At 44.8% G+C, this 27,854-nt stretch overlaps 1 protein-coding gene across 2 annotated transcripts in view; it reads right to left on the reverse strand.

Moving 5' to 3' along the window:
- The window catches only part of LOC148817486 (calmodulin-binding transcription activator 1-like), a 421,546-nt gene that overhangs the window by 104,627 nt on the left and 289,065 nt on the right, over positions 1-27,854 (reverse strand). For both annotated transcript variants that reach the window (XM_088937940.1, XM_088937938.1), the window contains exon 6: positions 2,730-2,801. In XM_088937940.1, coding sequence (XP_088794066.1) covers positions 2,730-2,801 — 72 coding nt within the window. The remainder of the gene's footprint in view (positions 1-2,729; positions 2,802-27,854) is intronic.

A 27,854-nucleotide genomic window follows, 5' to 3' on the forward strand; every position in this document is an offset into this window, starting at 1 on the left:
CACACACACCACAAAGTGCTTCCATTATCATTGTCTCTTTTCTGCTTTTTCTTTATTAAAAGGGTTTTTTAACAGCCGAATAAAGAAGCGGTCTTTGTTGCAGGCAGCCTAGAGGCTAATTCTCCTCCATGTGTCTCCCTCTCCCTCCTTCCCTTCCTCTTGCTGGTGCTGATAACAGATCGCTCCATGGAGAGAGCTTAGGCCTTTCATCTCCCCACTCCCAGTGCTCGCCGCACACTGGTAATTTACTTCGGCAAACAAGTTTACATTTTGAGTCACCAGTAACCTTTTCCCGCAAATTGATGCTACTGTAGTCCTGATGGGGGGGGGGGGGGTGAGGGGGCTGCAATGGCTTCAAAAGACAGAGGTGGGAAAGGGCACAGCTTCCCAGTGCAGCAGACAGACACGTTTTAACTTCTGCCTTCATCTTCACAGGTCCGACACGAGACACTTCTGCTTTGTTCTGTTTCATTACTGCATGACGGGACATGGCGGATCAGCGGCGGTGCAGACATCATCTGTACGACCTCAAGACATGTCGGGGTTCATCTTCTGCCTGCGCCGGGCTTGGTGATTATCAGGAGTTAGAGAAGTCAGGGACCTCTTGCATTACGGGATATTTATGTGAATTTCAGAATGGTAGATTGTGGATCAATTAGAAAGGACTAGAACTACCGTTTCTAGCGGTAAATATTAACTATGCACCTGCTACAAGGTGGGTGGATTTTTCCTATAGTGTCAGGGCCAGCGCAGAGCACACACAGAAGGGGCAATTTAGAGATGCCCGTTAAGGTAGCCAGCCTGTTTTCAGGAGAGAGTAGGACACCAGGGCTCCCTGAGTTCTCCCCACATTAACATGAAGAGAATGTGCAATTTCCACAAACAGAAGGTGCAGCGGTCTGGAATCGAACCCAGAACCCAAGACCTGCCACCACCATGTTTCCTGAAAGTGATTCCCCCAGAAATATTTACTAACTGCTGATTTCTCATTGCTTATGAGGAATATGAAGTCATGGTCACAGTACATGATCTACTGGCTCCTGTACAAAAACTCTGAAAGGCAAAATGAGCTGATAAAAATCAGACAATTCAGCTGACAATGACATTGAACATGTAGGTGAATATATGAAATTCAGGACAATTCAATCAAACTCACTACATAATACGTTTTTGCCAATAGTAATAATCTAAAGCTGTACTGCAGTAGGCAATAGAATCCCAATAAAGCAATAAAACATTCAGTTATGAGTGGGAAACTTTACTGTCTATTGAATGGAAGATTTAGGTTTTATACATTTGAACTGAAGCCTAGGCTAGCCCATTTTAAGGATGTCTGCAATAAGATGCCCAACAGAGACAAATTAGAAAAATAGCCAGCATTAACAGCTCTTTGAAGAAAAGAGGGAAAACAGTTTAGATTTTTGTGAAGACTGAGCTGAAGTGCTGGTTAGGGCTTTTCTAAGTAGACTTATTTTCCCTAAAAGTAGAGAAATGTCCCCTTTCTAGAGTTAAAAATGCAAAACATCTTCCATTCATCTCACTGACCTCAGCCCCTGGTGCTGGTCTCCGTGTCTACTTTGATCTATTACAGGATGCTGTTTGTATACAGGCAGAGGGGTTACGTTTAATCTCCCTGCCAGGCTCCATTAGGTCAGAATTATCCTTTGTGGAGCTTTCCGCAGTTTGAAGAAGAGCAGAAAAATAGAAAAAACTGCAAGGACCTCAGAAAAATAAGACGAGGTGACAAGAAAGTTTTTGGTAGCAGGTGTCAAAAACAGAGGGTGTTTATGTTCCTTCTAAGAATTTGACAAAAGGTGTTAGTATCTATGTGCTGGACTACAAAAAAAAGGAAATCCAGAGAGGGATCGAAGTCATATTTATAACTGCTTTTTTTCAATGTTCTCATATGAAGAAAATATCAGGATCTTGGGTGGCATGTCAGCGGCTGTATCGGTTACTGGATTATCTGTCTTCCTGCGGCGGAAAGCACGCTCAGCTGTGCTTCTGCCCCCTCGCCTGGAGAAACAGCACAGGTGCCTGCCAAGACCCTGGCTTCCTGGGCAGCTGAATAATTTAATGGGGCAGTAAAAATAGGAGGGGGGGGGGGGGGGTTGGGCATTGGGAGGAAAGGTGAGATGGCCACAGAGAAAAAGGAGGAGAGGGTAGAAGAGAGACAGAGTGAAAGCAGCCTGGAGTGGAGACGAGAGCCCCTGGGCCTCCATCATACACCGTCTGTGCTTATGAACATCACGAGGAACACGCTGCTCCTTTGTGTCAGGCTAATGGACAACTCTGTGTGAACTACCCTCTTATACAGCTTGCTGGTGTACCACGTGGACCCAATATAAATGCAATATACAGTATTTCCAAACCTTTTACATCTTTCACCCTAAAGCGCACACGTGACTCTCTTTCACACACACACACACACACTTAAAAGTAAATAAACTGCTCTTGAAATCCTGTGCTTCCTTATATCCATCACATGCAGTTAAACCACCACACGGCTAACGGCAAAGCAGTTGAAGCAAACAGTGGGACACCAGTCTTGAGCCATCGTCTTTGAACACCTGTCACATGGAGCCAGGAGATTCGGTCAATCCACTGAGCCAAACAGCTGGCCTTTGTCACGGAGGGTCTGAACGCTCTAGAGAGCAGCGGCATCACTGTAACAAATCCTAACCCTTAGATCCCCCAGAGCGATCCCAGTGTAGGAGAGCTTTCCTTACCTGAAGCAGCCAGTAGCACCTGCGATGAAAGGTGGGGATGATGGAGGAGTGGACATAGCAGCCATAGAGACACTGGAAAGAGAGACAACAGCACAGTGTTAGACCATCCGAGAGCTTGAGCTTCAGCAGAACCCACAGAGCCCAGCCACAAAATGCAAGAGACAAGCCGCGAGCATGTCACTAGGCCCCTCTGAGGGAGAGAACCCGGGAAAGGCACTTGCTCTCGTGCGGGCTGAGCTCTGTGAATCAGAAGTTGCTGGCTCGAACCCGGCCCCCCAGCCAAATCTGAGCACGATCCCTCAAACAGCGGTGCACAATCGGCCTAGACGCTCTTCTCAGCAGAACAGGAGTCTGCCTCCGTATCCTCACTCTCTCCTGAGTGCGGTCAGGGTTTGGCAGCTGTGAGACAAGACACGAGAAGCACACCTGGTCTGTCGGCAGGGGAAACTATGGCGATTCTAAATTCACAAGAGAAGGGGGTGCGAAATTCATTAACACCCGAACTCATAGCCGTTCGCATAACAAAAGTGACACGCCCGTCCCAGACCGGTTTGTAGAGCATTATTTGAAGGTGATTCTCTGTTGCAGACTTTTTTATTTTACAAAGATATTTTGCGAACACAAAAACAGCAGTTGCTTTTAAGATAGAGAGCGATAAGCTTTAGGAAGCAAAGACGCATAAAGACCATTGTGGGATTTACAGTATTGCTTCAGCAGAGGTAGCTTTCCAGGGGATGATATCAATTAGACCACAAACACACATAAGAAACAGGTCTTTAAGAGGAGATGCAAGGGTAGTTTTTCACAAACAGACTGCCCCAGCTATAAGAAATCCAAGTAGCAAGCATGAAGGAGGTTTTTCGTCACAGAGTTTAACTGTCATATAGGACAAGTTAATGGCCCATGAATTCCACGCTCAAATGCTGAACAGTATTTATACAGTATGTATACAGTATGAAACTTACAGTCACCAGGACACAGACACACACGACAACATGGTTCAAAGGTTTCAGTGTTATTTTCTAATGACACATGTCCTAACCCACTCAAATGTGACTTAAGAGAACAGTATTCAATATTGCTTGCAATATGATAACTTTAATAACCATTATAATTGATACAGTGCAATTTCACACCTCTGTGTAAATGTACATGTACATATATAAGCTGAAATATTGTTTGTCAGTAGATTCTTAAGTGGCAAAAAGAAGAAAAAGCACAAAGTGATACTGGAGGCTAATTTGGTAGAATGAAATGCCAAATAGACAGGTTCAGAAAAAGTGAGAATTAGTGTCTCATCTCGACCGTGTTCACAATGCATTTAAGAAAAAACAAAAGTCAGCCCAATTAAAAGATTAACGTAATACAGTAGGAGCCTTGTTTCGTAATTATGTTTGCTTTGCATTTACTTCTCAAACCACGTCATAATTAAATTAATGAAGTTGTAAAAAAAAAGTCAAATTACAACAGTAATTATGGGGGTGTCATGTGATCAAAAAATTCAGGAAAAAACTGTTTAACTCCACAGATACTGTACATACATTGTAAAGAAGGATTCAGCTAAGATTCACCGGAAGAAGCCACAGATTATTTTGGAAGACAGCCCTTGGAGAGTGCTGCCCAATGTGAGCAGTCCTGCTCCGCAGAATAGGCAGGGAGGGGAGCACCTTTGGGGAAGGAAACGGAGGAGAGGAGAGGAGGCTGGGAGGGGGGGTTGGGCCTCGGAGGACCCCTGTCCTGGTGATAAATTAAAGACTCCATTGCCACTGTTGTAAGCACATCTTGTTAAGCAAAACAGAAGTTAAAAAGCAGGGCCTGCAGAGAACGCGTGTTAAAATAAACGTTAATTTGCAAACATCAAACACACTCCCTGATTAATTATCCCACTGCAAGAGAACAGAATAGGCTGGCACTGGCCAGAGCAAGGAGCTGGAAGATGAGCATTCCCATTAAAAGTGCTGGCTGCAGAAGCTGGGAAAGCAACCTGCCAAGACGCAGGACATACAGTAACATCCCCCACCCCCGAGCTTCAACCCAAGACCTCCCGAGACACGACACGCTCACTGCGGGGCGAGCTCTGAGCTTAATTTAGGAAAAACACACGGGAGGATATTGCTACGGCAGCTGCTCGCTGTCCACTGGAGTAGACCCAAACAGCAAAGTCACAGCACTCGTACCCTGATTGTAATTCAGGCCTTGTCTTCTGCAAGCGGATGCTGAAACAAATCAAACAAGGTGCTGCGATCATCACTATTTTTGATGCCACCCCAACATATTTTACACTCGCCCTGTATAAAGTAAGTCATTTTCAGAAGTCTGTGTTCAGAAGCCTTTGCGTCTCTACAAGGTGAAAGACGGCACAGGGACTTCTCACTTAGCTTTCAGCAATGGACAGGTGTTTCCTGGGAGAGTCTACACCAGGCCTTAATTGTATTGGACAGTTGCTGGCAGTTAAATCATCCACATATTTTATTCTTTAATCTTGGCAACTTACAATAGGCTCAGTATTTTAACATGCAGCAGTTCAATTCAAGCGAAGCCAATTACAGTTTTTTTTTTTAATTGTACAGCTCTTTGGAATGCTTGCCATGAAAGACGCTCTATAAATTAAAGGCTGTTGTAAAGAACATTGCTTTGTGCTGGATGGCTGTAAAAGGATAACACTGTGAATATGAATTCGTAGGAAGTCTGGTCGATCAGCAAATGCCTGTTTTCCCAGGGAAGACAATACAGAGAGCTGCTAATTCCAAATGTAGGGCTAATAGGAAAATAACTCTAATGGCTATACAAGCACATACTCGGTAATATGTATCACTGCTGTTTAGTATTCAGTTTTCTAAGCTGGGGTTCTCACAATGGATTGCAATTAACAACTCAGTCGTTGCATTGTTAACCTATGATAGAAGCAAAGACAACAAATATACTGCAGACTGGGATTCTTTCAGATCTTATGCTGGTTTGAGTAATCATTTGCTGTTCCCCAAAGATGCACTTTTTGTTACTGCGCCTGCTGTACAGTAGCTAGTTGGAGTAAACTGTGGAGTGGACATTCATACATGGGATCAAGTGTTCTTGCGGGCTTTAAACTAGTGACTCCTACTTTAAAAACAAAAATAAAGACTGTAAACGCTGGGGTTTCTAACAACAGAAACAATATCACAAATGCTATACAAATGTTGCATTCTGGGGGCAGTTACAGTAGTTCAACTTCAGAGTCACATGGTGCAACCTTAATACAGTTCCCCACACCCATCCCACAAAGTTAGTCTGAACATATTCTTTTATAATTTACTCATGAAACTTAACTTTAAAACTGAACAGGGAAAGTGAAAGGTAAATTATAAATATTCAACAAACTGCAAAAATGGGAAGTGAATATGAAAACAGCTCCACACGGATTACAGAGCTCAGCCATTTTGTATCTGACCCCACCTCCGGAAAGCTAACGGCACAGGAAGCTTTATCAACCCCCATCTGGATGAGTTTTTATCTTGGTCATCTTTCCCATCTTTATCATCCACCTTTACATCTAGTGCTCCTTTCCCAGTGAGGAGTTTGTGCCAACAAATTCAACACCTGATATATAAAAATATAGGAAATGGAAACAAGCCACGGAAAACAATCACCAGGCTTTAGCAGGTGTTTCCTTTGGAAGCCCGCGTGTCGACAGAGTCTGGAATTGTTTGACAGACAGGTGAAGTCACAACCTCTCTCACAGGCGTGAGGGCTCCAGCAGGAACCTGAGAGCCACAGATAAGAGGTCCATCTTGTTCGGCACGAGGGCACAATGCTCAACAATTACGCCCGCGCAGAACGTGTGCTTTCAGGACACAGCGGGTAAAAGGCATGTGCGAGAGCCTGTCAGGGAGGTTTAAAAAGTAATAAGACTTCAGTCACAGAGTACAAAAGAGCAGGAGAATATCCTGACAGCTTGAGATCAGAGGTTTAATTTGGGTATTGTGGTGCCATCATAGCATATCACAGCCTTAGAGACATGTTTTGCTCTTCCTTCCTCTATTCCCCCTCTCTCTAAGGCCACACATGCTGCCTGCTGTCCTACACTGTCCTCCATCATGCCCCAGGCATCTTCCCCATGGTGAATCTACCCCACCCACAGGGTAATTCCATGGTGAATCTACCCTACTCACAGGGCAATTCCATAGTGAATCTACCCCACCCACAGGGTAATTCCATGGTGAATCTACCCTACTCACAGGGCAATTCCATAGTGAATCTACCCCACCCACAGGGTAATTCCATGGTGAATCTACCCTACTCACAGGGCAATTCCATAGTGAATCTATCCTGTTTGTGGGGCAATTCCATGGTGAATCTACCCCACCCACAGGGCAATTCCATGGTGAATCTACCCCACCCACAGGGCAATTCCATGGTGAATCTGCCCCATCTGTGGGACAATTCCATGGTGAATCTACCCCATTTGTGGGGCAATTCCATGGTGAATCTACCCCACCCACAGGGCAATTCCATGGTGAATCTGCCCCATCTGTAGGGCAATTCCATGGTGAATCTACCCCATTTGTGGGGCAATTCCATGGTGAATCTACCCCACCCACAGGGCAATTCCATGGTGAATCTACCCCACCCACAGGGCAATTCCATGGTGAATCTACACTATTTGTGGGGCAATTCCATGTTAGACGATATTACACTGTTAACACCTCCTGGAAGTCTCAAAAGGGGCTGTGAGATGCATCACTTCCATTGCTTCATGTGGAAGATTTGGGGGTAAAAAAAACACATAGGTCAGGGCACATGACCAAAGCCAGCCCCCCACACTGAATCACATTGGCAGTGTCTGCAGGGCCAGTCAGCCACTCCATCCATTACAGGAAACAGGCAATAAATAAGGACACCGCCACCCTGACAAAAAGGGAAATTCTTTCATTAGCTCATAATGATCTGTGAACATGTTCTTAATCAGACAATGGCAGATTATTTATGTTGCCAATTTGGTGGTTCTCAGCGTGACGAAGCAGTCTGATTGTCAGCAAAGAGCCGGGGCTCTCGTTCAGCAGAAGCCAACCTGCGCTCCAATTAGCGTGTTCAAAGAGGCAGGAGAACCAGAGTGATGGGTCAGTCATCGCTGACCTGTAGATTCTCCACATGCAGTCTGCCAACTCATTACCACACCTCAAGATGTATCAGTTATTGAGTGGGGCACAGGAAAATATTAAAGACAACATTATAAAAAAAACACTCCAGAAATGAGTTTTTCTGCAATGCCATCTGATTCGGTAAAGCTAATTGAAAGCTAAGAGGTCTGCAAGCGTATATAATGATAATAATTAGTATGGTCACATGTGGCATCAATCACGGGTTTGGCATCGATGGATGGTGTTTAAATTGCAAGAGTATGTTTTTTTTTAAATCTTACATTTTTAATCATATTAACTTTATATACAGTGCCTTCTAAACTATTCAGACTGTAGAAATCTGACTCTGGCCTGGGGTCATTACTCCTGACCTGGTTTGAGGGAATAATTTTAAACAGACTCCTGCTGTTGCAGGAATAGCTGAAAGGTGGAAAAAACATCATCAGGAACAGCCACTGGGCCACAAGGGCAGTGGTCACTCATAAACCCCCCATTCTTGGTAATAACAAAGGGCAGGACCTGGCAGGACCCAGACTATAAAACCCTCTGGAACGCTGTTGCAATTCGGGGCACTGTGGGAAATACACCTCGTGAGTGTCCCCCTCACTGTTCTCCAGACGCCACCACTGTCGTTACAATTAAACTCATCTCAAACCTCCACTCAACTGTGCTGTGGCTCCTTGTACCCCTACAAGACTACAAGACCCTTTTTGCAATTGTGAAATTACAAAAAGATGCATATGCATTTTAAACTATTTCATTTAAAAATTGAATACTTAAACTTAAGACTTCTAAGGACAGGTGAGTAAAAGTCCTGTGAGCTTTGGTGGCAGCACCTATTGCTTCAATTACAGCTGCAAGTCTTTTGGGGGTAAGTGTCTACCAACGTGCACATCACCTTGGTACAAGTTGTGCCAATTGGCTTTGGCATATTTGCTCAAGCTTTGACAAGATGCTTGGAGACTGCTAATGAAGAGCAGTTTTCCTGTCTTTCCACAGACTCGCAATGGGATTCTAGTCAGGACCTTGACTGGGCCACTCAAGGACATTCTGTTTCGTATCCTTAAGCCCCAACAGTGTATCTTTAACCTTGTATTTTAGGTCACTGTCCTGCAGACAGGTGAATCTGTCCCAGTTTTAGGTCTGAAGCAGGCTTTCCTCCAAGATCTGCCAGTACTTTGCTCCATCTACTGCATGTTCCCATCCGATGACAAGCTCCCCGGCCCCTGCTGATGAGAAGCTGAACATCGGGCTGCCAGCGCCATGCCTGGCAGTAGGGATGGTATTGACTGAGTGATGCATGTGTTGTGCAAGTCTCTGCTGCTTTACTGTTAGATGTAACACTTTGCATTCAGACCCAAAGGTCCCAAGTTTGTTGTATCTGACCAGAAAACCATTTGCCACGTTTGAGCAGGATCGCTCAGGTGTTCTGTTGCAAACTCCATGCAAGATTTAGATATTTTTTAGTTCCATACAAGCCCCCTTCATGGCGTGACTGGATGCCTTCCATTTCTTCTTGATCAATTTGTGCATGTTCAAAGGCTCCTTGAAATGGTTTTACACCGTACACTTCTCCTGATCTCTGTCACTGTAGAACTTTACCTCCGAGCTCTTTGAGTCTTTGCTTGAAATTCACTACCTGACTCTGAAAGCCTTACAGAGATAGGTATGTTTATTCTGAAATCACGTGAATCACTATTATTGCACACACACAGAGAGGCCACTTAACTAATCGTGTGGCTCGTTAAGGTAATATAATGCACCTAAATTAATTTAGAGTTGTCACAGAACTTGTTTTGGAATATTTATAGGATTATGGCTTTTCGAGTGTTCTTTCATATTCTCTATTTATTTTTTTCTCTTTGCTTTCTGCTCTCAGTGAATGGAGTAGGTGGTGTATGTATCAAACATTAATTCAGTGTCATGACTGCAAGCTTTAAAGCAGCGAGATGTGAAAGCTGTGCAAGGGTCTGTATACTCTTGCAAGGCACTTTAAGTCTCCTGTATCTTTTTGTATGTGCCTATGTATCTGCATGTGGCTTGTGGCCATATTCTTTCGCTTTCACTATTTTAAATTCATTGCACGGGCAGCTCATACCTATAAAATAAGATGAATAATCCGCCTTTCTTGACAATTTTCCAAGATTCCCAGTTAGAGTGCCTTGGGTTCATATACACACAAACAGACCTATAAACTAACAGTAAGTGGCTCCTAACACCTCAGTACACTGCAACAAAACATTGGACTTGCTAATCAAGAGATTGGCTGCTATTTGGTGATCTAACTGTTGCTTATCTTACACCTCTGCCCTCTAACCTCTCTGGTGAGTTTATGCTCTGTCTTTCACCATGCTGAGCCATGCTCATGAAAAAAAGGTGATCAAATAAACCATAAGCTTATCTGCAATCAACAGGCAATAAACACTGACACACTCTGAGTAACACGTTTATGCTTCCCCACTCTGCTTCATGTCGACATGTTCACAGGTCCACTTTTTCTTTTGACGGCAATCGTGGGTTACTCTCGAAATCGAAAAAAAAAGTAGGAAGGAAAGGGAATGATGCTAATAAAAGGACAAGCGATGAGAACAGAGGAAGAGAGGGCAAGCCAACGAGACAGCAGAATTCTGCTGGTAAAAGCAATTAACGAGAGATAAATTAAAAAACCAAAATGTTAAAGGAGGGGAAAGGAGCGCTCTGCCAGCGCGATAGAGGAGAAGGGGGTGGGGCTGGCGAGGGGTTGGCACAGCGCGCCGGCCAGCTCGGGGAGATAGCTCTGGGTGAAGACACTGTGTCTGTTGATGCTAATGCCAAGCTGCTGGGCTCCGGGCCAAAAGCATTAAGTGGAATCAAATTCCTCAAAACTAGCTTTAATCAGCAGGTTTTTAAGGTTAGAATTACTCTTTCTCTCCTCTAGCCTGCCTGCCAAGGTTAACTCAGAAGGCACATGCTGAGGTAATGGACTGGAAGGATGGCAGCAGAGGAATGCGGGGGGGTGTGGGGGTGGGGGGGCAGTCCTCCAGCCTCTTGAAGGGGGCTCACTCTGTGCCAGCTCCCCCACACAGCACCCACGGACGCCTGCCTCACTGTGAGAAAAGGCAGGGGCAGTGGCTGATGCCTTGCGCTCTAGCAGGGATAGTCAGACTAGTTCATGGTTGCTGCAGGGTGTCCGAGGAGCTAAAAGCCATGTAGACGCCATGTGCACGCTGGATGTAGCGGGGCGTTGTGTGAGGCCACGCTGCATGTCAGTCAGAGTGCGTGGGAAAAACTGAGCCAGGTGGTTGAGGGATGAGAGAGAGCTGTGGATTGCGAGGGACTGGCACAGCATGGAGAGCGGCTGGAAGGGACGAGGGGCAGCACAGCCACTGTACCGTGTAAGGGGCCAGATTTCCACCCCTGAGCTCCTGCCTTCTCTAGAGGGAATTTTAAACCTGCAACTGTTGCAGTTCTAGGATCGACTAATAAATAGGAGAACCTGCCTGATTAACATACCAAGTCGTTTGAACTGAAGTGTGACAATTCAGCAGTTCGAATAGCACTACTTTTTCTTTACTTTCTGATGCCTAGCTAAGTAAATCTGTCCGTGCCGTTTTTCACTCTGTAACCCTTTAGGTTTTCCAGCAGGGCCCCATCCCAACAGGACACTGTGAAACAGCTTTGAACTTGGCTCTCAGATCGTGAGAGCTCTCATTCCAGCCGAGAGCTCTCAGCACAGCAGGTGAAGTACAAATGCGTCTCTCCTACAGTGGCTTAATCACTAGCACAAGAAGGAACTTCATCAAACATCATCCTTTTTGTTGAAGATCAGACCACTTTAGAAGCATTTGGGAAGGAGGCAGTAGTGTAGTACAATATAAACTGAAAAAAAACAGATAATGTAACACAGATAACCTTTTATCAATATATTGAATTGAATGCTTTCGGTGTGTTGTGTGAGCTGTTGACTCTAATCATTATAGAATGCTGCTGGTAACAGCAAGGCGCAATGCCTTCAGGGGTGTGTCGGGGAAGTGACAGCAGGAGAACAGAATAATTTCAATCCACATTTGCTTTGGCACAGCATTTTTATGTAAACTCTATTGTTTTAAAGGTAAAATGCAAATATCCTGTTTCAACTGATCAAAAGGGAAGGCGCTTTTAAGCCACGGAGATATTTCATAAATGTGGATGGGAATACAAATGACTGTGGAATGGGGCCAAGTTTAAAATTCCCTAACGCATTCTGGGACTCAATGTCCAATTGGCAGCCTTAAAATACAAACAGGATCAAACCTCCACTTCCTCACTATCTAAAATCAGCAAAGCAAAGAGGGGCTTTGACTAGATATTACAATCCATACTTTCAAATTGGTAAGTCTCTTTTAATTCAGACACATGCCCCCCGATCTCTCTAATTGTGCTTACACGTGACTCTAATGAAGCATTCGTCAATAAGAGCATTTTCTCCAAGTAGCGCAGAGGGTTAGGTACCTTGGACAGCTCCAATACCAGCTTTAACGTTTTTCTACCACACATTTTTCAATACGATAATAATTTAAAATGAAACAATAAATCTTTCCTTCACATCTGAAGGGTTTTTTTTACACTTAGTTGCAAACAAAATCAGCAGGTCTTTAACTACCCCTGGGGCAAAACGTGTGGCAATCTGCGCTGCCTGATACTCTATAATGCTGCTCCCCAGACCAGCGGGGGGTGAGGAGGAAAGGAATTTCATGGTCAAGAAGGCGTTTCAAATGTTCCCCCATTTAACACATCAGACTCTCAGACATCATTTAAAATGGGGAAGAAACTGTTAAAATTTATTAAGTACAAAATGGGATTCCCTGCTTTTTCCTTCATCTTCAAGCTAAACGCTATTTTCAGTAACAGCCATGCATAATCAGAGAGGCATCTGTTGACAATCATTAATATGTGTGCTGAAGATTCCTGTGTATTTTGTAGGTTGATATAGTTGTAGGCCAAATAATGGAGATTAAGTTCATGCAGCAGTATTTTAATATTCAAAGTCTTGTTCTCAGTCATAACCTGCTATTTTTTATTATTCTTCATTCCTCACTTTTAAGTTTTGATGCTGATATACAGTACTTATACCAAACCTTGCTGGTCGTTGTCGATGCATCACCTATCTGTGTGCCAACTAAAGAAAGGTTGACAAGCTGCAGATTGTAACATAGAGCTACTATGCTCTATGTCAATGTGTTGCTAACATTTTGTTAACTCTGTTAAAATCTGAAAATGAAAAACCACTAGTAGTGTACAATTCACTAGACTCCAGTTCCAACCAGAAGGTAACATTACATAGGCTGCATTATGTTTACCATACAGTATACTGTATATTTCTTGCTGAGCAGTTGAACTGTTAAATTTAATGCACTGTTGTCACGTAAATAACAAATATACCAAAATACTTTAATTTACTACGGTTGTGAGTGTGTCCTGGAAATGAATCCCACTCTATAACAGGAATCCTTAAGTGAATAATTGCTTTGTTATTCAGCAATTCATTATCTGTTGCACTTTTTAAAAATGTAACCCTGAACAACATGGTATTACTGTACCTACCAAGAATGCTACTGTATAGTGACAGAATTTCAAGTAATCAGCAACTGAAAATGATTACATCTCACTTATTATAATGGCAGCGTGATCCTTATCATGCAAATCAATTGGAGCCCTGATCATTACTTAGTGCTCTAAAAATGCTCTTTCGACTCTTTCAAATTACTAAACAACTCAGCTCACCAGTCAAACCTCAAACCAGCGAAGGAGGGATAGAGACAGCAAACAAGCATCCCCTGTTGTGTTGCCTGCTTTTGCTTCCACCATGAGCCAACGGTGTCCGCAGCTGCATTAAGGCCACACAGGGAGGACTGGTGCAGCTCACTGCAGCCTGCATGTGTCTGGCAAGCAACAGGGGTGCCATTGTGGAGCATGACACTAGCACAAACACAAAGACACTGCACGGGGGGGGGGGGGATGCTAGCCATATTCGTGTAATCATACAGTGTAGGTACAAAGCGTCAACCAGTCGCATTTACTGCTTCAGCAACTCAGGGGCCACATTGTAAGCATTTTTCAAAGCAAAAAAGCACAAGATCTTGTAAAGGTGAATCTCACGATGAGAAACAGAATGGAGAAATACAATGTTTCGGCTGTTGAACCTCTTTCAGGTGTGACACCAGACTATATTTTAGGGTGGAATTAACCTTTACTTGTTCCATTGCAGATGACACAGGGAGGACGCAGCTCCCCATTTGAACATATATGAAAGCGGATGCCTTTCTAAAAATGTTGAGGCGCAGGTTGGATGGAAACTTGAAGAGTCAGTGGGACACCTGCAAAGTCAGTGGGACGCCTGAAGAGGCAGTGGGATGCCTGAAGAGGCAGTGGGACACCAGGGCATTGCTGGCTTGGTCTCCCAGTGCGTGATGATGTCACTCCACAGAACCTAGCAGCGTTCAGGCCTCTCACAGAGAGAGTGGACCTTTCGGAAGAGTGGGCCTGCCTCCTGCCAGAGTCGACTACATACCAAAGTTCCCGAGAGACAGATTGAATTCGAGGTCTGACGGCATACGCTACATTTACCGATCCAAGAATCTCAATATTTTATGAAGGCTCTCAGGGAATCAGCTTCAAAATGCTAACTGAGTAGTTTTTCCAAACGCCCACAGTTTTTTTTTTTGGAAAAAAAAAGCTTTCTATTTTTAGCCAGTTAGACTACACCACACTCACTGAAGCTAGAGTACATGGAAAGGAAAGAAGGAAGCTCCAGATCAGCTTCCTCTGGGAATCTTAAAGGAAAAGTACTTGCTGAGGGATAGATGTGGTGCTGCTTCTTCAAGAATGAATACGATCTCCTGTCACCATCTGTTGTCCTGCATCCGTGTACAGGTGTAGGGAAGTCTGTGGAGTATCTGACCTCCTCGCTCTTCTCTGCCAGCTGCCATGTCTCACAGCACCACCCCCTGCCCCCCCAGTCTGATATCCAAGCCCCCTGCTTGCCTGCTTGCTCTCCTGACTGTCCGGAATGCTGCAAATTGATCTGGGGATGAATTTCATCACTCAGGAATAACTACTGGAAGTGGGATGGAGAGGGGGTTTAGGGGTTTAATTTCTGGTGAATGTCACACCATTAAAGAAGTGAAGGAAGAGGAAATGACTCGTCACTGTGAAAGTAAATGGCTTTTTTTAAGTTCCTCAACACCAAGTATGTTGATAATAGCCAAGTCTCTCTGAAGCACTCACAGTGTTTCCTATTTAGGAGTTACTGTAACATGTTCTTCATTTCCTAGTTTAGTCACGTGAGACAGTGGGTCTTCAACTTTGCTCCTCTTTTTTTGTTTCACTTGAGCTCTTACACCATTTATCTAATTAAGTGTTTAATTCAACTCATCTAATTCTATTCCCAGGTCTGAAGTAGTTAATGAGACTGATATAACCACCCCATCTTCAGTCCCTAGCAACCAGAATTGATGATTATTTTACAAGGATTAGATTTGCACTCCAATTAATGTCTTTAAGGGAGTGCACGGTTGCGCAGTGGTTAGTATTGCTGCCTTGCTCTGGTTGGGGCCCTGGGTTTGATTCCAGGTTGCATGTGGGTTTCCTCTGGGTGCTCCAGATTCCTCCCACGGTCCAAAGACATGCTGGTAAATTAATTGGCTTCTGGAGAAAACTGGCCCTAGTGTGTGTGTGTGTGCGCGCGTGTGTGTGTGTGCGTGTGTGTGTGTGTGTGCGCGCGTGTGTGTGTGTGCGTGTGTGTGTGTGTGTGTGTGTGTGTGTGCGTACGTGTGTGTGCGTGCGTGTGTGTGCATTGTGAATAGATTGCCTCCTTGTCTGTGTGTGTGCCTGGTGTCCTGTCCAGGGTGTACCCTTGCTTGATGGAACAGGCTCTAGCTCTCCCGCCACCCTGTACTGGATAATGTTGTTAGAAAATGGAGGGATGGACAAATTATTTCAGTTTTGCACAAAATGTTTGGGAAAGAAGCAAGCAAACTGAAATGTAACTGCGATTCCAACCTCAGTATTGATCAGTTGGAGCTCATTAGCAGTGGGCTAGTGGCACAGCCTGGAACTGGAACCAGAGATCTCCAGGCTAAGGGGTACATGTTGCATTGTGGTTTTTGTGTTACTTCAAAGGCTATAAAGGACTTGCCAACTTGTGTAAGAAAGAACCCAGATTCTTGGATTCAACAATCTTCAAGTCTTCTTCACAATCCTCTGATCTGAAAAGGGGCAGGACTGTTTGAGTGGGAAACAGGTTAAGGGAGTCTCAAGGCACTTTGCTGGAAATCACAAAATCAGAGTTCTAGATTTAACCTGTAAACACGCTGATCTCTTCTGAAATGTTCCAACACGGGCGGTGAGCAGTGACAGACAAAGAAACGAAGGAGGGCGCAGGGGAATGGAGAGGAGAGGCAGAAGGAGAGAGAGGAAAGGGTGAATTACAAGAGAGCAGTGAGGGAAGGGGAAGAGAAAATGATTAAGAGAGTGAGGGAGAAAAAGAGCTGGGAGAATATATAGCAAGAGAAAAACAGGCAAAAGAATACATCAGTGAGAGAGAATGAAGGAGAAAAGAAAAGATGAAAGTGAGAGACAGAGAAGAGCAGAAGGAGAGCGTGTAATATGAGCAGGAGGGAGCATTTAGGGAGAGCGAGGGACCAAGAGACAGCACCGCAAGTGAAAGCAGGCGAGCGAGCGAGAGAGAAAGAGGGAGAAAGAGAGAAAGCGAGAGAGGGAGCAGGATGAATGCTAACAGGCTCCCAAACGAAGGCAAGAAGCTTTATCCTTCACAGGCGGAGAAGCAACAATCGCAAACACATTTTCTCGAGCCCAGGCCCTCGGAGAGATAAAAAAGCAATTTGTATTCTATTCCTATTCAGCGACGCTCGCCCTGTTTCTCTGCCTGCATATTTGTAAACACAGTCCCGTCAGAGCAGCTTAATCTTCCCTACACAAACGCAGGCTGCAGGGATGGGGAGAGGGGGGCGTCGAAACTCATTTTACTTTCTGTTGCACAAGGGATAATTTCTCAGCTAGCCTGGGGCCAAAAACATCCCCTGCCCCCCTACGTCCTACACACACTTGCACTGGCACACATCCTGCTAGAACATGCAGAGACACCACCACATGCACAGCTCAAAACCAAAACACTGCAAGTAATGCACAAAAATACACAATGGGCAAACATTACAATGATTTCTAACGATGTGCTGTTTTTTTTATTGCCAGTTTGCAAACACAGTCACATGACTGAACAAGCCTGCATATGCTGACGGCACACAGCTCACACACCTCTTGAGATACTACCATTACCGCAGGAAGATGCCCATGTTTGGACATGCTGGTACACGCAGACTGCAATAGACATGGGTCTGTACACTCAAGCCTTCGAAACACGACTGCCTACACAGCAACACAGCATTGCACAGACGTGGGTCATTAGTACTCGCCAAATACACACTCCAACTCACAGACACCATGGCGCCGTGCCACCTCTGTATGCAGCTGGTTTTAATATCTGCTTCTGCATGGACCTTCAATGGACATTCACTGTCAGAGGTACAAAAGCACTGGCAGAAAGACACCTGACAATACACACTCACACAAAGCTTCCATTCCAAGACTTGATTCTCCCCCACCACTTCTTGCGTGGCTCATTATACGTCCTCTCTTCAGTGTATGCTGGCCAATCAGCAACCAGCTGCTGCTCAGACTCTACAGAATCCATGTTAAGGGCACTGATTGACTTAATAGGACCTAATCCAACGAGTTTTACTGACTTTGTTGACCCTGAATTATCTCAACTTGGCTCGCTGGGTAACCCCTTTTCAAGGCATTCATTTCGAGAGATACCACTCTCATGTAATCAGAGCCGTGATTATTGTAACGCTAACACAGCTGCAATGAATGAAATGGAAGACATCCTCAAGAAACAGACAAGGCATTTCTGCTCGGAGGCAGAGCGTTTGCTAGATTCTGTTCCGAGTCTTTTTTTTCTCCTAGTGCTCCCTGGACCCCACAGTAGGACCCCTCCCTGCCACCACGTCCTTCCCTCCAAGACTACGGGACCCCAAATATTTTGATCGAAGACACGCCAGCGGGATTAACGAGATTAGAAAACAACAAGAAGAGAACCAATCTCTTTCCAAAGTACAGATAACACAGCTGTTGAGTAACGCACCAGAGACCAAGAACAGACGGAGACACAGGGATCGACAAGGCATTCCTCTTTGACTGCTCTCCTCTTATCTCGAGCCAGCAAGGCACTTGTTTTCTCAACAGATAGCATTTAGCAAGGTAGCTGTCACTTCCCAGGTCCTGGGCTATGCTGATCTGAGGGTAGGGGTGATGCAGTGGGATACCGGTGATGCTAGCTCACATGCCTTCCAGTGTCAGGGGTGCATCTGTCAGGAGATAATAATCTGAGGGTCTGTGGAACGTCGCAGTAAGTAAATACCAAATTTAGGAGGTAATTACAGAGAGTCCTGCCCCTTTAAAACGAGAACATCCAAGTTTCAAAAAACACTGTTCAGCAAACAGTACTGTAAGTCAGAGACATACTGTACTGTATTCATGTTAGGAACTGACCTTGGGTGTCATGCAGTGCTTGATTCAGAAGGTCATGCACAAGGTTTATATTTGTACTGTATGAAGGCGTGTGAAAGCAGTATAAAGATATTGAAAACTTCTACCACTGATTGTAATGCTGCAGGAATCCGTATTGTTTCATTGTTTCTTCTTAACGGCTTGGCGCCATGTCGTATGTGCCCTGTGCATTTCAGTAGTATTCCTTCTGCTTTAGATTGCTACAGTATATAACATGCTAGTTCAGTACAACAGAAACAATTTGGCAGAAGATGATTTTACTGCCAAGAAGCGTACGGAATGAGCAATTGAGCGCAGTGCAATTCCATTTTTCGCACATCAGTAACCCATTAAGTTGCAACACCAATGTACTTCTCCATTTCCTTTCCTCTTAGTCAGCTTAGATCAGCCCTTTCTGAAGCTAGTGCAAACAGAACAACCTCTGGACTGAAAGCTATTTTATACACTAAAGTGCTCAAAGAACCCAATCTCGATTGCCTGGAACACAGGGAAAGTCTGGGGAATTTTATCGGACACTCCAGATTCTGAAAGGAAGTGGGAAAGTTAATTCAACTACTTAAAACTCAACAAAGTCAACAGCGAAACCAGATGAGGGGACACCTGTAGAAGTTAACGAACAGAAACCAGGGCAGTCCTTTGCTCAAAGGGTGTTTGAAAGAAACTATGGTGCAAGACAGTTTGCTGGAAGCTGATTCCGTGGGGCCTTTTGAGGTCCAAGATCAAAGAAAACAGCAACAACGAAACAAGCAGGAGGGGCCAAACGGTCTCCTCCAGTTGCTAACCTGTCTTCTTCTCCTACATTTGCACACAATCCACGACACAAGAAGAAAGTGGGAAAGGACAAATGCGGATGATTAAAACTTTTCCTTTGACGCTAATCCGAAAAACAGCAGCCTGCGCATCTGATGGTCAGGGTTTCAAAGCGAGTCTGTGGCAGGTGTGCTGTAATCCGCTTTTATTCGCTAGCCTTTCATCAGCCTCTCAATCTCAAGAGTCGAGTCAGTTCGTGGGGTTAAAGTGAACGTGCTGATCTGCTTCTTCTCTCACTCTTAACAGAGAGATCTCCCCCCCCAGACGGAAAGGGAGATGTGACTTAGATCAAAGCAAAATCACCCCCTTATACCTGAGGAAGCAGCCGCTGGAGAGGAGGGCTCTCGCAAGATGAAATGTCTGGGAAAAAAAAGCGAAACCAGACGCACTTGTTTTATTTTGCTGTATGAAAGGGAAAAAATGAGGAAGAAAGGAAAGAAAATTAAAAGTGACACTTTAATTTGGAAGCGCTTGTCTGCCTGAGTTATTATGGGATGCTCCGTGGAACCGATCAGAAGGCGTCCCATCGCAGAAGCACAGATCTCTGAGAAAACAGGCACTTAAATGTGTTTGTAAGCCAGCCTGTTCATGTGTACTTCTCAGGCAGATCTCTCCAAGACTTCCTCGTCGAGGCACTGCATCTTCATGGCACACCACAGCAATGGAGCCAACACCCTTCAGATGAGATTCCCAATACATATTCATTTGATCCATCTCACAATTTATGAGCAGTAACCTCTTGTGTAACCTGCAGTGATTAATATTTGCCGATGCAAATTTAATCAAAATAAGGTAAGAAGCATGAAATTTTTGAACCCCCGATGATGACAGAAGAGCCTGTAGCTTGTAAGACCTGAAACGGCTCATGTTGCTTCTGCAATGAGAGTCTCGTTGCCAGCCCTGTGCAAGATGCCGAGTTTATTTATAGGCAGCATATCATAGCCATGCAACACGTCTAAAGTGTCTATAATCATCATCGCCCTTTTCAGAAGGACTCCTCACAGCAAATCAACAATGTGAGGGGTTCGCCACAATAATCAGGAGTGAAGATGGAGGCAATGGAAATTCAGACGTGAGTTGCATCTCATTACGGCGGTGAAGGGGAACGCTGCATTTAAAGCAAATTTATGAGTTCTGGTACAGTATATAACACCGCTGCACACATTACAAAGTGGCTCATACCAGAATGTGTCTGGATGTGCCTCGGCACTGGGAAACTTGAGAAACATCACTTCTTAAGACTGTGATCAACTATTGAAAAGGCAGCACACCTTGTAGGTTTTCGACAGCTACAGTGGAATTTCTCTCCAATCTCCTGAGGTTTCACAAAAAAAAACATCTTCTCATTTAAGTTGTTTCTTAATTTGCAGGTTTAGGCTGCTGTTAGGCACAGCTGTACTTCATTTATTATACAGCATTCACATCAGATTTGCTGCAAAGCTAGAGACTTGTGGATAGATTGCCTCCTTGCTGTTTTAATACCTACAAGCTACAAGCCATAAAAAAGAAAACAATAGAAAAAACGCAGGGCTTGAAAAAATAATCAAGGTTAAATTGGCATAATCACATAACATAGCACATGCACCAAGAGTGTAAAGTGTAAGACGTCTAACTGTGAAGAACCCCCGACGAACTGGAAACGAAATCTGCTCGAGTCTGACGTCGGCGCTGCAGGCTTGAGGCCTGAGGTGAAGACGAGCAGAGTTAGGCGGCCAAGCCTCTGCTCTGAGACCCCGCTGCCAGGCCGCGCAGCACCAGAACACACTGCCCACCCCCCTCCCTCACAGGCCCCAGGTAAGGAAGAAACATCAAGTAGCGAATGAATGAAAAATAACAGCACCCCATAACTCGCACATGCCAACGCTATGAAGAACAACACCACAGACTAGATGCAAACTGAAAGCTGATGTCGTTGGCTCCTGTGACACAGTTCCCTCACTGAGGATCACTCCCTAAATAACTGGACCCAGATGGAAGCAGCTTTGCATGTTTTCTAGAGGGGACCGGAGGTCTGCTGCTCTCCGTGAGGAAGAGAACCGGTAACCCACCTAATCACTGGCCCCAAAATAGAGCGGGTCCTGGAAGTCTCTCTATCACGAGCAGTAATGGCTGTGAGTCGCAATATGAGCAAATATTCCAGGGGGGTTTCATGCTGCCGTTTCAATTGTAATATGCACTGGAGTAAAGCCTTTATGCGAAATGAAAGATGGCGTTTGGAGATTTGCATTTTGTCTTCCTCAAAGGCCATCACCTGCACTTCTCTCTGTAGCAGCGTGCGCCGCGCCCCGACGCCCCGGTTGAGAAACTCTCTGGGAGGGAGCTCAGCCGGCCGGCCTCCTCGCAGGAGCCCCCGCGGCCCCCCGCGGCCCCCCGCGGCGCGTGCCCGGGGAGACTGCGGCAGCGCCACGGTGCCAGGCTGTTCCTGGCGCGGGGGGACAGAGATGGATGTGCCAACAGGCTGGCAGGCAGGAGAGAGGGATGAGCGTGCGTCAGGAGAGACAGAGACAGAGCAGTTTCCCAGTGAGAGAGCCGGGAGATGGATGGGGCGACGCAAGGAATCTGGGAAAATCTGGGAGCAGCAAGACATCACTGTCATAATGCTGCTCCAGAATGGTGATTCCTTTGGGCTTTTCAGGAGAGACGACCTGCAGAGTCAAACCCCAAAGACAGAACTTCTGAAACCTATCAAGCAAGCCTCTCTTCTGTAAGAAGAGCAAATTTAATGTATGCAAATAATCATCTAAAAATCCCTTTTATATAAAAGGATCAATTAGCCACTAACTACCAAACGGGCTGAGTGGCCTCCTCTCATTTCTAACCTTTCCTATGTTCTAACACTCAGACTCAAAAAGGACATGAATGACAGAATTTCTCTGTTTCCCTAATCCACACGGGGACATTCGCCACCAAAATCCTCCTCAAGGTTAATAAAAAAGGAGCCGGAGATGAAATGGAAGTTGGCTGTGGATTTGTTTTGTTCTTTTCCCGTAGTGGGGCGAGTCTGCCGGTTGATTTATGCCTCACACGCGCCATTAATCCTGAAACGATGCATGCCTCCGTCGAATAATTGATCTCACCGCTACTGTAACTAAATTCTTCAAAACAATGACATCTCTAACCCCCCCTCATCAGCAGCACCAAATAAATAAATAATCCAGGCAAGTTGTGTGTGGTATTTAAAAAGGAATCAACTTCAGTGAGAAGAAGAAGTATGTTGCAAATCCGTGGTCCCCAACTTGAGGGGAACACACACCTACTGTAGCACCTGACTCGTGTCATACCCAGGACCGCCTCTAGAGGGAGCTCGTCTGATCTTTTCTTTGGTTTAAAGATCAGAAGAGTAAGAAGATTCACTAACAAACGCTTTAACCCTAACAGCAGACCAGAGCTTAAATATTCACAAGCAAGCACTAGGCATTCACAAATGAGAGATAAACACTTTGTCAAAGATGCAACAGGTACAGTACAATGTTGGACATTGTGAAAAAATGCTACCGGGTCTTTTCCCTCTGCTATGAATTCATTGGACTCTCTGTGAATTTCCCACGGCTTTGACACAGTAAAACAAGTAAGTTATGAGAAGCTGTGTCAGCATGTTCTTTTATAAATCCTGTATGGTAGACTGGTGACTGTGTGTCAGACTGATCTGATCATTCTAGATCAGACAAGAAAACAAAGTGAGGTCACTTGCAAATCACTCACTGTTTGTTACACCACATTTATCCAAAGTGACATGGGGTATTAAAAAAGGAAACCCAGATGGAAGCAATACATTTGTGTGTATCGGGAGGAGGAGGCACCTATAATATCAAAACTTATACCAAGGTCCACAGGACCTGAATCCTATTATTCAAAGAGGTTGACAATAAAATATTGGCTTTCAATGCATTTTCATACAATTTAAGCATCAAAAATATTTTGTATTTTGTTTGATAACTTCGCACAATGAATCAAAGTTAAGTAGACCTGCCATCTTCCACAACAATGCACCCAGCTGGTTATAGCTCAGAAAGAAAAGAAGCCATGATAAAACAATCTGAGAGCCTTAGCTACAGATGAATAAGATACCGGGTGACAGGCCTAGCTTCCCCTAAAGGAAGCAGCAATCATTTCCCATGATGAAGAATCCTCTTCCAGCCAAAGGAGATCAAGAGCAGTTTCTGAACTGTGAGAAATTAGGAAAGAAATGAACAAAACCATTTTTTAAAAATATGAATTTAAATGGCGCCATTTTATTGGGAACCCCACAAGAGAAGTGGTTTGAGTTCGCCTTGTCCTTGGACAGAGTGTGATGTGGAGGAGAAGTGAGCTCCAGCTTGCTTTCACCAACATCAGCTAACCCAGTGCTGGAACTGGCAATATGCTGATCACATGGCACAAGGAGCCCAAGATGGGTTTGGAAAAGTGCTGTACACCTGTACCAAACTACATTATGTCTGGGACCAAGTGTCAGGGACTGCCCAGATCTATCAAAGAGATCAATTATGCTAGTTTTCTGTAACGCCACATCGCTGACAGCTGAGAGATGGTACAGGCTAAACCCAGACAGTGGGTAGATTATAGAAGGTGTGCAAGTACGTAGGTCCCAGGCGCACAAACGTTGTCTGCTCCTGCAGGGGCAAAGGGCAGTAGCGACCCCTTCTAGCCCACAGCTAGCCTGACGTTCCCGCCCGATGCCGGCAGGACGCGGCCCGGAGCTTAAAGAGCTCTCGGCAGCAGCCGAAAAGGGGGCACAGCCTTCCTCTGGGCTGTTGTTGGCTGCCACCATTCCGATAAAGTGATGGCAGACTGCACATGGGAGACAGGAACATGTGAAAAGTGACTTTCGGGTGTGTTGAGAAAAGAGAAGACAAAGACGAGGTGGGGGAATGAAAAAGAAACATTAGCTTATTAATCTTACAAACGGGATTAGGGGAAGTCCCAGCACCGGGGAGAATGGGGCCCAGTGGTGTGCAGGCCCTGTTGTGCCTTTTTCTGTCCAACTTCCTTTCCCATCATTCCTCTAGTCATTTAGGATTCCACTGCCATTGTCTGCCATTCACCGAGGGAGTGCAGGGGTTGTGAAATTAATTAGCATATGCTGCACTGGGCTTTCCTGTCTCGTGCTCCAGAAAAGGTAGGCGAGACTGGCACGGCAGCGCGGAGGGTACCGTCCGTCTCCATCTCTGACACACAGTGCTAGGCTGAGCAATGAAGCTAAATATTGAATTAGCTCTTTTTTAATATAGTTTTCTTTCACTTTTCATTCAATTGATATTGTCTTCTGAAACTAATTTCAGTCACGTATTTTGCCTTACATACTATCCATTGCGGCTTCATTATACAGTTCTATTCTAAATGTTTATTAAAATTGCTATTATTATGATTACCCTTCACGAAGGGACAGAATGAAATACAAAGATCAATTAGCAACTGGCAATCAAACAAGCAAGACAGGCCTAATGGCATTCTCTCATCTCCTGACTCTATCTTTGTCTTTTGTCTAATTGTTTCTATCCTATTATTTATGTCAATACACCACAGTTCAATCTTTCCATTTTATACTTATTACTAAAGTCTTTGCACCGATTAATACCATGAACACAGACTGCTCCAGACTCGCATCTTAGTGCTGTCCTGACTTGACAGAGCAGGAGGCAAAGAGATTCCCTCCCTTAGCTCCCTGTGCCGGTCCGCCTGGTGCCATTATCTCAAATCCTCTTTGGCCTGGCACTGCCCTCTGAGTGGGCTGTGCTGAGGGCACTGCAGGGGAGTAGGCAACGCAAACAGTGCTGCAGGGAAAACGGCAGCACAGTGATGACTGACACAGCAGTGAAGCCGGCTGCTATGTTTGCTGAGTTTCCTAGGCTGCTGAAGAATGAAAGCAATACAGTACTTTTCAGTTGCAATCAGGTTGCCAGTCTAAGTGGCAACTGGCTTTCTCATAGAAATGTGTATGTGAGGCACACTTACAGTACTTATTTACATACTGGCCCCTTCTGGGCAAATGCAAGTGGAGGCAGCTTCTATACTCTTCTGATTTGTTTCCTAACACAGATTTGATTTTCTCTTTTGTCAGGTAGCTTCCCCTGCTTTTCAAAGAGCTAAGGCTTCCCCCTGGCAACCGCGGCCAGTCCCAGAATGGTACCTGGTCTTCCAGCAGAGACAGAAGCTCTTGGCTGGAAGTCATTGCCTGTCCTGACTATGCCCACTCCTTTTCTGAATGCCCAAATCTGAGTTCCAGATTTCCACATTTTTATTCCTCAAATCACTCTTGTTGTACTCTTAACAAGATTAAATGAAGTTGGCTCCTGAGTGACTCAATGCTTAAAGCTCCACTCTCCAGATGCTCTGCGATCCAGGTGTTGCGGGTTCGAGCCTGGTTCAGGCTGTGACTAGAATTCCCCTATGGTGGCACAGCTTTGGCTAAGCACTGGTAGGGTTGGTCAGGAGATCTTTCTGCTCCTACTTGAAGTAGCAATCCCTGCAGCATCGTGAGGACCTGCAGGCTCGTGAGGATGTCAGTGAGGGATCCATCTCTTCTGCAATTGGTGCACAATCTCCTGCACTGTACATCACAGCAGAGCATGCACTGTGTCTGAACTTGGTGTGTGCGTCAGAGAAGCCTGTCTGCACTACCTCTTTCTCCCCATGTGGTTTAGTGGTGGTCACTGTGTCTCAAGATGCATTTGCAACTCCGAACCAAGTGTGCGTAAAGGAACAAGTAATAGATTTATTCCCTGCTGAAAAGAGAAGAAAGAAAACACAACGTTTCAGCCATGGAGCCTTCTTCAGGAGTGAGCATTGCAGCCTGCGCATGCTGACGCAGCTCCCCACCTGAACTAAGTGTGTGTAATAACACAAAAATATTTGCAATGAACAATTCTCAAAAAAGATGAGAAATGCATGTGTAGGCTACAGTACATTCTACATTCTCAACTGAAGGATGGATTGGGTTTTCTTCACTGAGCTCCTCACCTCTCTTGCCAAGCAGATCAGGAGGAATACCCAGCAAACTCAGAAATGAGAACAGAAGGATGAGACATTTAAATTCACACAGAGAGACCCCCCAATTAATTTTAAGAAAAAAAAAATTGGTCCCACTCTGGACAAGGTATGGCAGCGCACATCCCGCAAAAGGAAGAACTATTTTTCGATTCTTGTTAGGAGATCCCATGTGACTTTATAAGGGCTACAAGCACCTCACTGCCATACTGTTGATAATAGCTGGTAGTCATTTGCAATTGCTGCAATGTCCTAATGACAGAAATACACTAACTAAGCAGCAGCATTTCAAAGCACTTTACAAAGCCAGAATACCATCAGGCACGTTAAATATAAAGCACGCATATGCTAGCAATCAAGCCTTAAATTAACATTGCTAAAATCCGCATTTTAGCCATTTATAATTTGCGTTAAGGCTACCTGCTGTAAGATTTTAAACAACAGTTACAGTATTCCTAAATAATACGTATAACATTATAAATATGAATACCCTTCTTAAAAAATTTAGCTTACCATTGCAAAACAGTGTATGTATACAAGCAAACAATTCCTAAAAATAGCAATTAGTCCTTCACTTTGCGAATGTCATGAGAACCGAGGAAAACAAGAAGACGTCTATCTGCCTGAGACAGACAGGGATCACGGCGTTTGCCTCCAGCCCACCCACCAGTTGTGTTCCCTCTGTCCCCCTGCTCACTTCCAGGCTCCCAGCCCCAATCCCATATCTCCCAGTGCGGGATGCAAACTGCACATTTGAGATAAAGAATTGCAAGAAGACGTCAAAGAAAGAAAAGAAGAAGGGGAAAGAAAAAAAACAAGCTCCTCGGAATGGGTAAAATGACATTTAACAAATTTACTGGCAAATATAAACATAAATTGACATAGGGGATTGAGAGCGGCGAATACAATATTCCTGATTGCTATTACTGGCATGACTGATGACAGTGCGCGGCGGATTGGAGTATGAGATTGAATTTCATGTTCTTTAGAATGGAGTTTGAAATGTGAGATTTTTCTTCTTGCATAGTTTTTTTTTCCCCTCCCTCGCTTGCTGTTCTTGCAGCCCGGCGCAAGAAATTCGTTAACTATCTTCCAGCCTCCTTCTCCGGAGCAGCTCGCACAGGAACAGCGCCGCGGTGCCGCGCTTCGGTTTCCTGTCTCTGTCCCGGATTTCAGACTTCTTCATTTATCTTTTTGCCCTCCAAAGAATGAAGTAAAAACCAAAGCGAGAATGATGAATATGTTTATGCCATCATAATAACTTGGGAAAAAACAAACTCTACAGCCTGGGCAACTTGGCCACTCTGCCTCAGAGACAGTGAACAGTCATAGTGTGAACAAAAGACCTAAATGTATAATAAAACATTTTTAAGAGTTCTCCCATATTAAAGCAAACAGCCTTGACACAGGGCAGTGACAATATAACTACTACAAAATGCTGTAGATCCACCCATAACAGCATCTTTTACCTTGGCCTTTGTGGCTACGTATTTTGCAGGGCCTGATGCAGATGCTCAAGCTCACAGGCTTGTGTTTAAATCACGGGGCGCAGAAGGGAAAGCTTGTGGAACAGTTGGAAAATTCCACCATTTTGGGGGATGCAAAA

The sequence above is a fragment of the Atractosteus spatula genome, chromosome 20, assembly GCF_055471065.1.
Source record: "Atractosteus spatula isolate fAtrSpa1 chromosome 20, fAtrSpa1.hap1, whole genome shotgun sequence".
Classification (NCBI taxonomy): domain Eukaryota; kingdom Metazoa; phylum Chordata; class Actinopteri; order Semionotiformes; family Lepisosteidae; genus Atractosteus; species Atractosteus spatula.